At 36.0% G+C, this 16433-nt stretch overlaps 1 protein-coding gene across 1 annotated transcript; it reads left to right on the forward strand.

Moving 5' to 3' along the window:
• The first annotated feature begins 10666 nt into the window (after positions 1-10666).
• Positions 10667-16433, forward strand: LOC135792280 (uncharacterized). The gene is given in 6 exon segments (XM_065302908.1): positions 10667-11378; positions 14751-14908; positions 14970-15187; positions 15190-15640; positions 15703-15957; positions 16024-16433. Coding segments are annotated over 6 exon segments (1638 nt in total). The 5' UTR covers positions 10667-11030; the 3' UTR covers positions 16232-16433.

Genomic DNA, 16433 nt, shown 5'->3' on the forward strand with positions numbered 1-16433 from the left:
CTCAAAGGATTCGCCGATTCCGGCCAAACGAGCAGGACTCAAGGATTCATTTCAATCGACCGCACTGTTTGCGCGCACACGTACGCCGAGTGGACTCTAATGGACCGATTTCTTTCCGCCCTTTCCTCCCTTTTTGGTGGGCCCGCTGGAAAAAATTTATCTTGCGGACAAGAAAGAGCCGCAAGCCTACTCGAAAGGACCTAGCGTTCGACAGTTGAGTCAAACTGCTTTGGATTCTGATTGTGGGCGCAGGATAAAGCAGGATGCGCAAAAAGCTGGATGATGCTCGGATGCTGTCTGCAGGATAGGGCAGGATGTGCGGGGATGCTTGGAAAGGGTGGGAAAGGTGTTTGATGGCTGGTTGGGTTTCTTTAGTCGAGTGTGTGATATGCCATCGTAATGTAAGCACATTATGTATGAGGACGAACGCCCGACGAATGGGATGTGCTTGGGGCCGGCGGGATTCCTTGCAGGGCTGTAAAAAACGACAAACGAAGGATCAAACATTCGTCTTTGCGTTTTTCAGGGGTTGGTATACTTCCATTTAAATTTTAGGCATTGGGAAAATCAATTTTTGATAGTTTTAAGAAAATTTGTAAATAAACAATTATTATGTGCACATATTACAAGTATTTTTACTAAAAATCATTAAAATTTTAGTAAATATAAAAATAAAATAAAATTCCTTTGAAAATTTCTACTTATCTGCCAATAAATTGATTATTTTTTGAAAAAAAAAAGTTTATATTCAAGTTTTTTCTTCAAAAGTTTGAAAAATTTAAATTTTTAGATATTTTTGAGTTTTTGAATTAAAAATTCATTTTTTTAATATTTGAAAAAGAAGCGTAGGAGCAATATTTTATAGATTAAGCATAAGTCATCTCAGCTGCTGTTCAACACCGATTATGTGCGAGATGCGAGCAAACTGTCGATAAATCACAATCAATAAACGATAATTCTTAATTATAAAGCAAAATCCTCCGTAGCCGCTACAAAAGCCACGACGCAAAAAGAAAATCCAAGACATCGTACTAGAAGAAAAAATGCAAATCATCTGAATCAATTGTGTATTGACGTTTCGCATGCTTTGTCTCGTATAATTCACTCCAAATACATTAAACATGAACCAATTCTTGCTTTTTACCTACATCTGTTTACAAACAATACAAAGACTTTTAGCAGAAAACAATTCCTAGAATGAGACACAACACAAAACAAAAAGCTAATTGCAAACGCTCAAATTGTTATGATTATCCACCGTCAATAAGTGCCTATTATCCTTGCAAATTATCGACCAACTTCAATATTTAAATCAAGCAGCTCTTAAAAACGCAAAAGTTTAACACGCTTAAACGTAATCCACTCCCTGCGTTTGGAGTTTTAAAACAGTAAAAAAACATTCGCTAAGCAAATTGCGATTGTGGCGCTGATAAAAGTAAAAAAAGCGCCGGGACTAAAATGAAGAGAATGAAGCAAAACCTGTGTCGGGCATGTGGCTGCGTGAAATTTGAATATATGAATAGGAAAAACTCGCGCGCACGACTGGAGGTGCAAAGGACTTCCTACTCGTCCTTTGGGCGCGCATAAAAGCGTAGCCAGAAAAAAAAACGTAAACGAGTGAGAGGAGAGAGAACATGCTTGTCACGGATATTTGAATTCATTAGCTATTTAAATGAGGCACAAACGCACGCACGACACACTGGACGAAACGTATCCTTACAAATCCTTTTTCGCACATACGTGACTTCCATATTTTGAATTAGCAAAAATATTAATATCAAGTTTTGCCTTTTTTTGTTTTTTGGGAACGATTAACTGCTTACGAAGTCAAAGTTAAAATAAAAAAAAAAGATGAAAGTTAACGAGATTTTCTAGACGTCTTTCTGGATGCAAAAAGCGGGTTGAGTGACTTGTCTTTGATCAAATATATGTAAATTAGAACGAAACGAGTCGCCTTTGATGCCGGACGACGGACGAAATACACGGTGCTGAGTGGAGAGTGGAAAAAGTTGTCAGGATGAAGAAGAACAAGCTGATGAAGTCAGGAAATAAACTACTAAACAAAGTTTTGTTATAAAATGCCCAAAAACCGCAAAAAAATCTTTAAAAAATTATTTGTGACCAAAAATGATTAAAATTTAATTGCAATTTATAGATGTAACCTATAAATTTTTATGAATTTTTAAGTTATTTGTGTTCAAAATAAATTTCTATTTTGGGGCTTTCCAGAGAATGTAGGAAAATTCCTACTGAAAATTCTCGGCATGCGCGTATATTTAAAATCGTGCCGAGTATAATAATCAGACTAATTAAGAAAACGTGGCGCTCTTCACGCCGGTTCACACCAGTTTCTCGCGCCTCGGGACGAAATCGTTTTTCGTCCTTTGCGCGTCTTTAGAGCGCTTTTCTTTTTAGCGGGCGCGCGCTTGCCAAAGGCGCCTTGCAGCGTTTTCTTCGTGGATGGCTTCTTAGTCGCTTTTAATCGCATATAAAAAAATACAGAACGCAAAGCGAGAAAAGCTTCGAGGACTTAAAAAAAAACTTAAAACGTACGCAAATTGTGGCAATCAAATTAAAATTTTAAACCCACATATTCACACATTCCTCAACTTTTATATCAAAATCAATTTTGGTTTGTTTTTGAAAATTCTGCAAGTGAATGACAATAATTTTGGATTTGCAAACTTGGAATCGACATTACCGATAGGTACACAATCCCAATACCACACAACAATAATTTAAATTGACGTATCGTGGGGTAGAGTTAATTCTCACTGTAATATGCGAGCGGAGACGGAAGTCGCTTGGGATCGAGACGCGTAGCGGGAGCGCGTCGGGAGGATGAAATCAGGACGCTGTTTCCAAGCAATGCATAAAGCAGTAATTATGGCGCAGTCATTGACGTAGACATAGATGCAGACGCGCAGTATGCAGGATATTAAAGGATTAGTACCGAAACGCCAAATCCTTGAAAAGCAGGTGGCACTATGTCAATTTACAGACAATAACAATGTCTAAGTTTCAATTCAAGCAAATCTCACATTGACAAATTCTAATAAATTAAAATTTTGAAATTTTACTAAAAAAAATTTGTCTGGAATAGAAATAGTGTTGAAACTATGCATAAAACTCCGGTTTTCATCCCACAAATGAAACCGCCCTCATTCAAACTAATAACAATGAATATCATTAAAGTTTGGCAACGTCGCAGAAGGTGGCTGTAAAGGCGTTGGCGCGCGGAATAGACTTATAACCGGATTGTCCAAACTTTCCACCCTGCAAGAAAACTTGCAACTTTGCCTACATTCGTACAACTTCCCAGAAACCTAGAAAACAATAGTAATAACGAATTGTTCTACGTGTAATAAGTATTCCTGCTAGTAAAAAATAAAATTCAAATTCTCTTCTACGTGTAAAATCAATTGTAAATCCGCATATGTGGTTTTAAATTAACTTCTCAATCAATTTGATGATTCCAATGGTAGTTGACTAGTTGATTTGTTGATTCGCTGACAGTGTTGTTTAATCCGCGTGGAGGAATTGAACGACGTCGAAGTGATCTCCGCGAATGTGGACTATTTACATCTAGGTGGAAATGGAGTGCTGAGGGGCGCACGGAACACGAAGAGATTGGAGAAATCACTCGACGAGATTCGGTCTTCAGTCTGTTCGACGTTTGACTGCCAGCTGCTTTTGTCTGCCAAAGCAATGCGTATATCCTTGGGTAAACCACTCACTCTTGAATAAAGAAAATAAATTCCGGAAGGAAAAACTTTTTTCTGTAGATAGGTAAGTTATCCACTGGTTTTTATAGCTTTATCACTAGCAATGATTGTTTCCTTCGTTGAGGATTCTTCTAAATGTGCCTTTTTCCTGTTGTCCTAGATTGCGACACGTTGCCGTAAAAGTCCGAACATCGGACACCTCATTGAGGTACAACTCTCTTTTCTCCCAACCATGTTCCAGCAGCAATCGAAGAAATTGGCTACAATTGCATTGCACCTTTCCTCTCGCTTACTTCCGAGCACTTTTCCGGTGCTTCCATGTTCTGTTTTCTTGATTCTCCTGCCTTCGACAAACACGAAAATGTTCGCTTCCAATTAAACAAGGTTTTCATTAAATTCGGCACCGGTGGGTGTCCTCATATACTGCGAGTGCAATGGGATGAGGGTTCAAGGACTAGGCGTAGAGGATGAGCGCTGGAACAGGCTCGCAAAGAAGCAGGAGGAACCAATTAGTCCAAGCTCCAGCCGGAGCCGGGGAGATTGGGTGAAATAAAGCGTTAGACACCGAATTGCTTCCGAAGGATTTTCCAACCTCGAGAGAAATGCCCCAACGAGCATATGGAGTTGTTCTAGGAGCAGTGTACAAAAGTACAACTTGAGAAAAACGAGCAAAAAACATCTAACATGTTTAGGTCTCTTTTTTGCTCAATCTCAGAGGAGGAAAATCTTGAAATCTAACCAAATCATTTTTTATGTAACTAATATTATTGTTTTCGAATAAAACATATTCCAAAACGTAACGTCAACTAGAAAGCTTGGAAAAGCTTGAAAATGGTGTCGGCGCTTATCCTTTATATCCTTTATCCTTCATGCCGCGTCCGTTAGCTTACGTTGCCGGAGCGGCTATGCTAGTATTCCACACTTTATTCTATTCAATAATATAAAAGATTCCCACACGTCTTGCCGAACGTTCTATTCATCCGTCGCGCTTTGCTTTGCTTTTGGGCACATTTGCAATTGCTACCAACACTTAGACCACCGCCCCGCACACACTAGCAATTGCGCAATCGTTTCACAAATCCGTGAATGCTAGATTCCCAGAAAGCTCTACACTTTTCTGATTAGAAGCAAGACGACGAGAGACGAGCCACGCCAAACGTGTCCTGCGAGTTTTGCACATTCTGTGAGTTTGGTACACAATAACATATAGTGCATCTTTTATCGTGGATTGTGGATATTTCCATGAAAAGACTGAAAAAAATAAAATGCGAGAGTGTAACAGAGAGAAGAAAAAGGTGGAAGGTCCTCAGAGATATCTTTACACATTGATAAATAAACGCCGGCAAAGAAAAGCGTGTGAAAAGCATGCGTAAAGCACTAAAAAGCTTCGAAAACGTGCAAAAAAAAATTGCTAAAGTAGCACGATGTCTATTCATCCGTTATCCTTACAAGGATGTGCGAATATACGCGTGGGACCGCAACGTGCGTGCTGGGACGTCTTCTGTAGAGACATATAAAAGTAAAAAGAAAATAAAAATTTCAAATAATTTAATTCCACAACAGTTACTTGATGAATTTAATACAAAAAGCGAATTTTTGCTCAAATATCACTTAGATTGTTGTTGTGAAAGTACTATAGACACACCCTGGCTTGTGATAAATTACCACTGGCATCATGTGCGTGTTTTGCTTCCACTTTTACACTTTTCCACGTTTTCACTTTTCCACTTTCCGAAGTTTTTCTCCGGCCGAGCGCTGCGGTGCTTTCGCATGACTTTGCTCGCCGCTCGTCGAGTGTGTGGCCGCGGTTTAAATCCATTAGCGGAATTGCAACCACGACAGGGAAGGCCGAGCAGAGTTAATTGAAATCGGAGGCAGTTAGAGAATGACCATCCCTGTTCAGGAACTCACTCAATTCTTATACACTCATCGTCATAGACATTTATTCACTGCCGTAACAATGAACAGAAAAAAGACACAATTTATCTAATACATTGTAAATTACAAATTTTATGACTAAATTAATATATGTACATAGCTTATAATTTGACATTTACGCCGCAATTGAATTATTTTGCTTAGGGTAAGCAACCATGAGGAAAACATCCGTAAACAGGACGCAAACCGCCTTTGGTAACAACCATTGCACAATCGGACAATCACGCAGGAATGCCGGGGATAATAAAACGCTATAAAACCTTTTCTCCGCAGTTTCCGACGTCTTGGCCACCGGCATTGTTATCCTGTCTTATCTTATGAAGTAAGACCGTCAATAAAACGCAAGCCAAGGTTTTTGTAAGCGTTTGAACACAAATGAATAAAAACTCAGTTATTATTATTAATTTTGTGTGAAATAATGATTAAAAATAATAAAAAAATTTCAAATTAACCTAAGTTGTACCCTATCTGTCATAGGAATCATACACTAGCGCCATCTACATGTCGCAAACTGAACTAAAATGTAGGATGTGATCCTGGTTGCAAATTTCATCAGAATTCAATTTCAACACCTTGACGCAATTGTTTATTGATTTCTAAATAAAAAATGTAACAATACTCAAATATCCAGGTCGCAGGACATTGAAACCAGCCGGAAATTTATTATCCTCAAACGACTTTTGTATCATTTTACTCGGCAGCGGCCCGCACTAATGATGCCTTCTGACTTCACGTTGTAGAAGCTTTTTATTATGCTTGGAAATTTCGCCCGCGCCACGACAAAACCAAAATGCACTTATTACTGCGCCTCGTATTCATCCTGAGCGACCGATGACGGAAGAAACGCAAGACGACGCCAGACGCTCCCGCTTGTTTTCTTACCTTTCTCGTCGTCGTCGTTTTTTTTTCTGTTAGCTGTTTGCCCACACAGACGACTCATTGCGTTGTTTGAGTTCGACTTCTACTTCGACTTTGGAGATGGTTAGTTGCTGTATACAAACATGACGAACCTGACATAAAGTCCTGGATGAAGTCTTGGATGCGGGCGGTCCATTATCTTTTTCGTTAAGAGTGGTTTCGCGTTACACGCCGATGAAAACTCGACGACGGCGAAAAACCCGCGCATGCAAAACGAGCGGGATTAACGAACATCATTAGGAGTTCGGTTTTTTTTTCTTCTTTACTAAGAAAGACCTTTCATATCAATTCGTTAGTCGTAAAGAAAATTTAAGTATTTTCGTGGAATTCTTACATTTTACTGCTTTCAATTGAGTTAATAGAACGTGTCACATTAGAAGATGTAATTAAAACATAAAACACAAAGTCACAAAGTGAAAGTGAGTGTGTTAACCCTTCAAAGGGGGTGTTTTAACCAGAGTGCGTGTCGATATGCCACTCGTGTTGCACAGTTCCACCCTCTTGTCGCTTTTTTTATCACGCTGGCCAACCCTATTATGTAAAATTAATTTGAAACACATACGAGGCTTTTTTTCACGCACGCAATTTAATTTGATTATAAATCACAAAAATGCCACATTGATTTTTTTTGTGGCTGAATATTTTACAGTAGTATAATTTTTATGCAAAAATATAAAAGCTTTTGATAATGACAAACTTGTGTTCAAGTTTATGACATGCACGTTATGTAAAGAGTTTTGTAATGGGATGCAGACTATGGTTAATTTAATCTGCGGAATGGTCCGACAATAAATGTCACGGAACGTTTTATGATATTGCGATATTTGCGATGCGGTTTTAATTCATTTCGTTTCATTTACATTCGTTTGTTTGACTCGGTGTCACATTTGTGGTGCGCTCGTGCAGCGATGAAAAGCAAACGCAAAAACAATAAATGTTTTGGTTTGCGATGATTTAATTTCGCTTAACACGTGAGCATTCTTTGTGGGTAACACAAAAAGGGCAATTGATTATAAGTCAATATTATTCAATACTAAATTTTGCAAATATAGCACTTTAACGCCATCTAAGATTCAATTATTTAGTGGTAACTATGATTAAAGTGCTATATAAATTTTGATCCCTAATTTATCACTCTTAAAGTCAATATTTTTAATATTTTAATATATATTCTGCTATTCAAAGCCAATATGAATCCAAAAAATCATAGATGATCAAAATCTGTCCAGCCGTTCATGAGTTATACGTGCTGTAACTAACAACATTTAAAGATAATGGAAATATGTAATGGAATCGGCTACAGGCGACATCTGATGCACAAAAAGTTAAATAATATTACTGAAACACAGGATAATCAAGTGAAATTAAACGGTTCTGGCACTTGATAAATAGAAATGTTTAAACAAGGTTTACTACAACTCAACAATCAGATTCAACTAGTTCTGTTGCAGTCAGCAGTCAATGGTGCCCCCACCATGAAACGCTAGGTCAGTTCCCCTGGGGACAGGCGTCGGAGAATTCTATTACCGGCTCTCCTCGAAAGAGTCGAGTCGCCTAGTTTGCGCTTTGCTGACTTGCCGCCGCCGACAGGCAGACGAGCCGCCGTTTCGTTTACAATTCTGCGCGGTCACTCCGACTCAGACTGCCCCTCGGTGCGCCGGCTACTTCTGTTTGAGTGCCTTCCACTCTGGGGCGGCGTGAGTGGCCTGAAATGTTTGAAAGTGGACGCAGCAAACTTTGATTGTTTGATTGAATGAGCGAGACTGCCAAGAGATCCGAGAGATCGAAAACCAATAACGCCACTCCCGGTGCCAATCATTATTTAAACAATCATCCACGCGGAGTGCGTGTCACCGGCGAAAAGTCACCAGAGTAAACTTGGACGGGAAATGTACACGAAACTTTTCAAGATGGTGAAGATAGAAGGCTGGATGGGAGGAAACTTTTCACAGAGTAATCCATTAAAAGTTAAAATTTGATCATGTCAATTGATAGAAACCTTAAAATTGCAAGAGAATCAAATGGAACTATATATTTTTAAGACATTTTCATTGAATTAATTTTATAGTTTATTATTAAACGAACTAATATTTATATTTTTATTCACTGTAAGAAATGCGCACATTTTGAAATCATAATTCAGAAAATTCTCAATATCTCGTAAACAAATTGGTTTATTTTAAGTTTCTCACCGCCATATTGTAGTTAAAGAGGCCCTTTATATTATGTATGCCTTTTTGACGCTTCAAACTGTCCGTAAATGCCCTTAAAATACCCAAAAACAAAAAATTTGTAATTTTCTTCAAAATTAAAAACACGGAGTAGAAAACACCCTATATCTTTCTAACTAATTTCTTTATTTTAATTTTTTTAACTTTATATTTTAGTTTTAAAGATTCTTCATACTGTGGATATCTTTTAAACCCTTAGAACACTCAAGAAATACCCTAAATTGCCCTTCAAAAATAGTATATGGCCATATACTATTTTTGACCAAAAAATTGCAATTTTTGGTCGAAAAACAGAATCAAACTTGTATTTTTAACGAAAAAAATATTTTAGGTCGAATAACATTTATTTTCTTGAACGGTTAGCTATAAACAGAGACTTAAAACTTGATTTTAGAGTGCGTCCCGACACCTACCAGTGAACGTTCGTGTTAATACAAAACTCCCACCAGTACTCTACTCCAGATCACGTTTTTTTTCATCTAGATGTCAGCAAATACTTTAAACAGTAAATTATATTCTCCAATTTTCTAATGAATTGAACATTTATTTTAACTGTGAATGTTTACATTCGCGCAATAAAATGTTTAACACTTTTAATTTATCTCTGTAAACGTTAGCACAGTTGCATCATGTCAATTTCCACTCTTTGAAACACGGATTTTACCAGATCTCCTAATTTTCAAACAAATCTCAATCGCTGAAATTCTTTAAATCATAACCTTCTTATAAACAATTTATACTCCAAAGATAATTCCCATGTTTAAAGACGTTTAGAACTATACACAATCTCAATGTAGCGATCAAGCGATACTATAAATAAACACAAAAAGATGCGCGTGTTTTAAAACACGACAAAAAAACATATTTCACATAAATATGCGGCATGGTGGCGCACATTCACATACTCCACGTTTTTGTATAATTTGTTTAAACACACAATGACGACCCGACTAAGCAAACGACGCGCTATGTATATTTACATCATTCGGTTAAAAATTCAGGAAAGAAAATTTACTTAAAATGCATGATTATTGTATGCTAATAGAACAATATTGAATTTACATTTAAATTCTTTCAAATGAATGCGCAAACATAACACAAACTTATGCATTGTTGAAAATTATTTAAAAATGCATCAAAACAAATTAAAAATGATTTATTACATAAAAAAAATATTTTTACAAAGTCACTGATTGAATTAACAACTTAAAAGCTTTATCTGTTTAAAAGTAGTCTAAACATGTTTTTAGCATAACAAAAATTAAATTTTAAATGCTTATCAGTAAATATATTTAAACCGTCTGCGTTGTAAGAGAGGCCTAGAGGTGAATTACAGAATTATATTATGTCACCACCGTTGAAATTGGACAATGCGTGTGGAATAATGTGTTTATTGTTTGCATGTGGCAAACGGCATAACAATATGCGTTTAAATGATGTGTAACTTGAGTTTATTATAAATACAATGTTAAATTGCAGTTTGTAGCGGCCAGAGACTCAACCGTAGACGAAAAACATTGAAAAACAATTAGAGACTATTATATTCGTTTATTTGCGGTATTAAAAACGAGTTACACCAGTATTAACTTATTATAAAGTCAACAGCTTGCATAAATTTACCATTTTCAGGCAGTAAATTTAAATTTACTTTAAAACCGAAAAAAAAAAACGTTTGCACGTTTATGTTCACTTCTTAATGCGTATTAGCGTGTGCATCATGTAAATGTATTAAAATCCTATTTTTAGTTCGCTTTTCGTCCGTCTAATCGATGATGAAGTTGATGAAGTCGAAGCTCGTGTGCGGTTGGTGCTCACTCATTACGCACGTATCAATTTACCTGCCGCGATTTGCTCGTCGTTCGTCAATCAGTCACGTTGCGGCCGTGTGCGTCGGCTCACAGATCCGGCAGCGAAGTTTTCAAAAACTTTGCGGTATTACTTGAACTTACAACGCTCTGTGTGTGTCAGTGGCTTCACGACGCTCGCGAATAATAACACACATCACGCAACTCGCGCTTTAAGTTTAGTCGTCGTAAAACCCGCTCGTCGCACACATCAGAACAATTAATACAAAGCTTTCCATGCCTCTCAATTGATCAATAACATGTTAAATAATAAACAAAGTGAAACCAATTGATACAAATTGATTGCGAAACAGTTGAAGCACTTAATTAAAATGAAGTGAGCGTGTTTTATTAACCGTCATTATTTATTGAAAATGGAAATCGCGAATGGCTTGACAATGACGCTTTCGACGGATCATCGGCTGCGGCGAGTGCCGCTGAAGAAGCAGTTGCGTCCGGACCTGGAGTTGAACAACAACCTGCATCAACCTGGTGTACTTCCAGTGAAGGATAATGACGCGGATAGTTTGAATGGCAGGCTGAGGAAAAAATACAATCATCATAGTTCCAGTGCGAGCGCATCCGGAAGCGATATTAGTATCGACGAGGATATAGAACCGGAAATAATTGAAAGCGTCAGTGAAGAAAACAAAGATAATCTTGATTCTAAAGATTCTAAAGATGAAAATGATGAAAAATGTGAAAATTTAAACGCTAAACCAGTAAGTAAATATTTATTATTGAAAATTTATTCATATTTTGTTTTGAGTTTATATTTCCTTGCTGCCAAATTTAGATCAACAAAAATTTATGCGTAGGATGATTGTTTATACATACACACTATTAAATTGAAATTTATTAGTTTTTATTTTCGGTTGTGGGTAAGGATTTTCTATTGTTTAGTTCAGACTGTAAATTATAATTTATGTGTCACTGAATTTGGGCATTCACATAAGCGTTGTTAATTTTAACGTTTTCAACTTTAATTACAGCCTAGAATAATTTCAGTGTGCAGAATGTTTTAATAGTTTACGATGCCGTTAATCGCGGTTTCGATTTCCAGCCGATCTACATCACAATTTTTTATCTTTTGTGGTCTGGCACGCCGCAGAAGTCATGAATCAGTGAATGTCAAACTTTAAAGTTTACTGTTTTTAAATTATAGCGTCTTGCGACTAATTCGTACACACTACTTTCTTTATTTTGGCGTTTTGGTTTAGCTACCGCCTCGGGACTCACGTTAAACAATCGTTAAGCAACATATTAAGCCAGACGCTCATTAGCGCGCGCACCGTACTCGAAATTGAAACACTCAAACCAATTTGAGCAATTTGCATAAATTTCGCATTCTTTCAAATGTCTCACTGTGCAATTTGGAATATTTTCTAACGATATTATAATCAATCTATGTGTAGATATAATTATATTGCAATTTATGACTTTGAATCACATACAAGTTTTTATTTTTAATGTGTACTCGAAACTTTAAATTTTACACCGAAATAATTTGTTAGGTTGTAATTCTTATCGGGAAACGTTTCATTACGAGTGTTATCAATGCTGTGCCTGTTTAAAAACAGATTTCATGTGTTTGTTGATTTTTTCCGAATGCTTTAAATTAGGATTATTTGAATATTTGCCACCGCTGGTGCAATTCCATGTATTTTTCTGACCCGCGCTCACACATCGAGTGATACAAGTCCAATGCCAGCGTTAATGAAGCGATAATAAGGTCAAACGTGCGACATAACACAAATCATTCCAAATAAACACCCGAAATGTTTCATATGAAGTTCGTACAGGTTTTAATCTGGACATAGTTTAACCACTTTGCGGATATACTGATATCAGTATAAATTAAACAAATTTAAGGTCATTTTTAAGATGAAACTTTAGCCTACTTTAAATGAAATCATGATTAATCTCGTGACTATTTAAACGGGATATGGTTTCTTTTTTAAATCAGATTGGAGCAGTGCCAGTTGAATTTCTTGGAAAATTTTTGACTTTGACTTGAATAAACTGTAAAATTTCCAGTTTTACATACTTTGCAAATCAGAGTGAGGCCAAAAACATTTTATTTCACTTGTAGCGCTCGTAAAACGTGTTTGCATCGCAGTAAAAATTGATTATCAAGTTCAATTAACTTGATTTAATGACACTTTAAAGCAAATTCAAAACGTGCACTTTTTAATTGTTTCTTTTTGTTGTTTTTTTGCTAAAAATAATTTAAATTCCGTTAATGATTATTTTACATGTGATTCGAAGCTATTACTTCGACACGTTTGAGTTATTTACTTTAAAACATTGATTATATTCTGTAAGTCGAGTAGAAAATATGTTACGAAGGCTAATTACTCATGTTTCAATGTGTTCCAGATACGTTTTCGTAAAGATCGTTTGTTTTTCCGCTCGAAAAGGAAAAAAATCGCGTATCGGTCGGTGAAACATTTCCATTTTTGAGCGCGCGCAGTCACATTGAATACGTGTACACAATTCTTGTAAATCTACGCCAGCGACCATCTCAGATCAGATCGCATCGCGCGCATTGTTCCGCGAGCGCGTTCGCGCGATTTGTTGTTTTCTGTGCGCCGTCGACAATGTCGTTGTCGGGGCCATAAATGGTAGCAAAACGCGAGCATGCCGACGGCCCGTCGGCCGAACGACCTTCCATAAAATGTATAACACATCATCGATAAACACGACAAGATATTCTAGTGAAAAAAATAAAGAAATAAACTTACCAAGCAAAATCAGAAATCAGTCTCGGTGCGCAAAGGAAAAAATAAATAAAACGAGTGTAAATTGTGCAAATGATTAAAAAGTTTCCAGTCGAGTTATATTAAGCAATTATGGAATTTTTATAAAAATTATAAAATCAACTTAAAACTCTTAAATTTTATTTTAAACATAAAATTAAAAAGAAATACCTTCCGGAGATATTATTTAATTACTATTTGATAAGTTATTCAATCAATAACCTATTGATTTATTTAATAATTATTATTTATTATATATTGCATGTCATTGCGTGTAGTTTAAAAGCATGTGCGAGATTTATGAGTTCACTTTGTTTTGGTTGTTCGCATTTCAACGTTTCAAGTTCATTTCAAAACCGCAATGAACACGGAAACATTTTTATGTTTTAATTGCGGCAAATACTTGCGATTCGCGATAATTGTACGCATAATTCTTGTCATATGGTAATATATTAAAAGTCGTTTTTCGTAATGACAACGAAAACATATTACATTATGCAAACAAGTAATAAAAATTTGATTATTGTTTATTTGTAATTTTCTTATTAAAATAATAACTACTTCAATTGTTGGAACACAGTAATTTTTCCGTTGTATAATGTAATTTTCTCCATTCAGCGTATGTTTTTCCAAGTTGAGGCTGTTTTTAAAAGATGATGACATATCTATATAAATAATTTAAATATTAAGTACATATTCCTATTTCCACGAATACTAATTATAGTTTTTCCCGACGTTTGAATCTCGCCGCGCGGAAGTAAACAATTTGTTTAAAAAAGCCAAAGCAAGTTGGAAAAGTATTTAAAAATCTTCCACGACACGAGACATAAATATTACTGTAATTTAGTGATCAAAGGAAACATTTAAATAGCATTTTTACGCTAGGTTTCATTTATCAAACAAGTCGGCAAAGTTGTTCGTTAGTGATTTGCAATTTATTTTCGTTTTTGTTCAAAAAATAAATCACAAATTGTTTTTTTTGTGCGCAATGTTTATTGCCCCAATTAAAATTGATCCAGACATGCTCATAAAGGTAAATTATTGAAATGTGTTGCATGTAGCGTGAATAATTAATTATAATTAAGATGATTTCGCTTTTTGTTCCAAGACTTTTTCACACATGACAGAATTAACTGCCGCTTCATTGTTAATTAATTTCTATTCTAGTCGCAATTATTTCTAAACATCACACACGTGGATTTAAGTTCGAAAAACTCAGCTGAGTTTAAACCAAGTCAATAACTTCTTAATGACTTTATTATTTTTTATCGTATCGTCAAAAACATTTAAGTTGTGAATGAAATTTTTTAAATAAATTTGTTTTTTCTTTACTAGGAAGCAACTGAAAGTGTTACAAGACGCATAAGATCAATGTCTGATGGTTCACCAAGCATGCATGGCTACAATCCAGATGGAGAACCCTTTGAAGTCTTCCCAAGTCTTCCAGATAGTGTCCTGGAAAAGCTAGAATTGAATGGACATCGGAATAATAAGTAAATACAAATAAATAATAAAATAAATTGTTTTTCTATAAAAATTTTTATTATTTTATAGAGAAAGACTTCGTGATGATGAACTAGAACAAAAATTCGTTTCCTTATCATTGGCTTTCACAATCGACGCCACGACGATTCAACACCGCTGCGAACGCCAGCGAAGATGCCGCGATCAAACCGAAACTAACCTCAATTCTGAACTAGAACGCCTTGTAGAAAAAGCCCACCGCCTTAGACCATTGTGTGTTGATGCGGAAACCACAGAATTACTAACAGGTCTCTAAGTCATGTTGATGTGATTGTTAAAGCGGTTGAACACGCCGCCATTGCTGCTGAGCGATATGGCGCTGTGCAACATGAAGCGCGATTAGCGGATAGTGCACAGTTGATGATTAACCACGTGCATGTTTTGAAACAGCAACGAGATTTTGCCAGACGGCAACTTGTATATACAAAACGAGTCCTGCAGGATACTTCGCAAACTGTTACCGATGTGCATAAACATGGTGTCCGACATGGATCACATGGAAATGTGCATGGTGTAGGGAATGGTAATGCCAGAATGGTAACAAAAAGAAGGGCGAGTATTGCTACGCTTCCGCATCAAGATATTTTAAATCATAGCGAGTTGAAAAATTTAGAAGTGAGAAAGATGACTAGAAGGACTTCTGAATTGACTATAAGAGGTGGGAATGTTTTACCAAGGAATACAAGGACGCCTAGATTAGAGTAAGTTATTAAAAACTTTAAAAAACATTGAAATTTTGCTTATTTTGTTATTATTTTTATAGATTAGGTTTGGATTTAGTAAAAATTAGAGAAAACACAGTCGAAAACCATCATGGACCGGATGAATCGCTTCCCGAAGAACCAGAAGATGACCATGCTGATATATTACATGAGCATGAAAGTTTTCAAGACATAGAAAGTCGTAGAGAGAGTTTTCATTCTGTAGGACATCCATCCCTAGAAGAAGAAATGCAAGAAGTTGAAATAAAATCAGGACAAAAAACTCAAAAGTTTGAGATTTGTACAACACAACTCAAGTAAGTTGTAATACAAAACCTGTAAAAATATTTTTATAATTTATTTTTATTTTTATTTTATTGTAGATATAAAGTGATGTACGTTTTGAGGAAATTGAGTAGGCAATTTGGTCATGCATTGACCACCTGGTTGGATGAGGGCGCAAAAGGGAGCTTCTTTTACTTCTGTGCGCTGCTTTGTTTTTCCTTGAGTATTGTCTCTTTGGGGAATATTCTAGTCGAGATGGAAGTGGAACGCGGTGGCACTTTTCTGCATTGGTTGTACAATGCGTAAATTGTATTATGTAACAAAAACCAAAAGAAATACACAATAGAAATTTGAAATACGTAACTGTACACAATTTAGATTGATGAAAACATCAAGGCCATTTTTGGGCCACACTCAAGTCAATTATTGTAATTGTTAACTTAATTCATTATAGATATGTTCCATGATTATGTAAATTATAAATAAATGATAATGAAATCGAAAGAAA

The sequence above is a fragment of the Atheta coriaria genome, unplaced genomic scaffold (assembly GCF_025399875.1).
Source record: "Atheta coriaria isolate IRGN ID8LTWV9N9 unplaced genomic scaffold, Caltech_Dcor_3.1 hic_scaffold_5_pilon, whole genome shotgun sequence".
Taxonomy (NCBI): domain Eukaryota; kingdom Metazoa; phylum Arthropoda; class Insecta; order Coleoptera; family Staphylinidae; genus Dalotia; species Dalotia coriaria.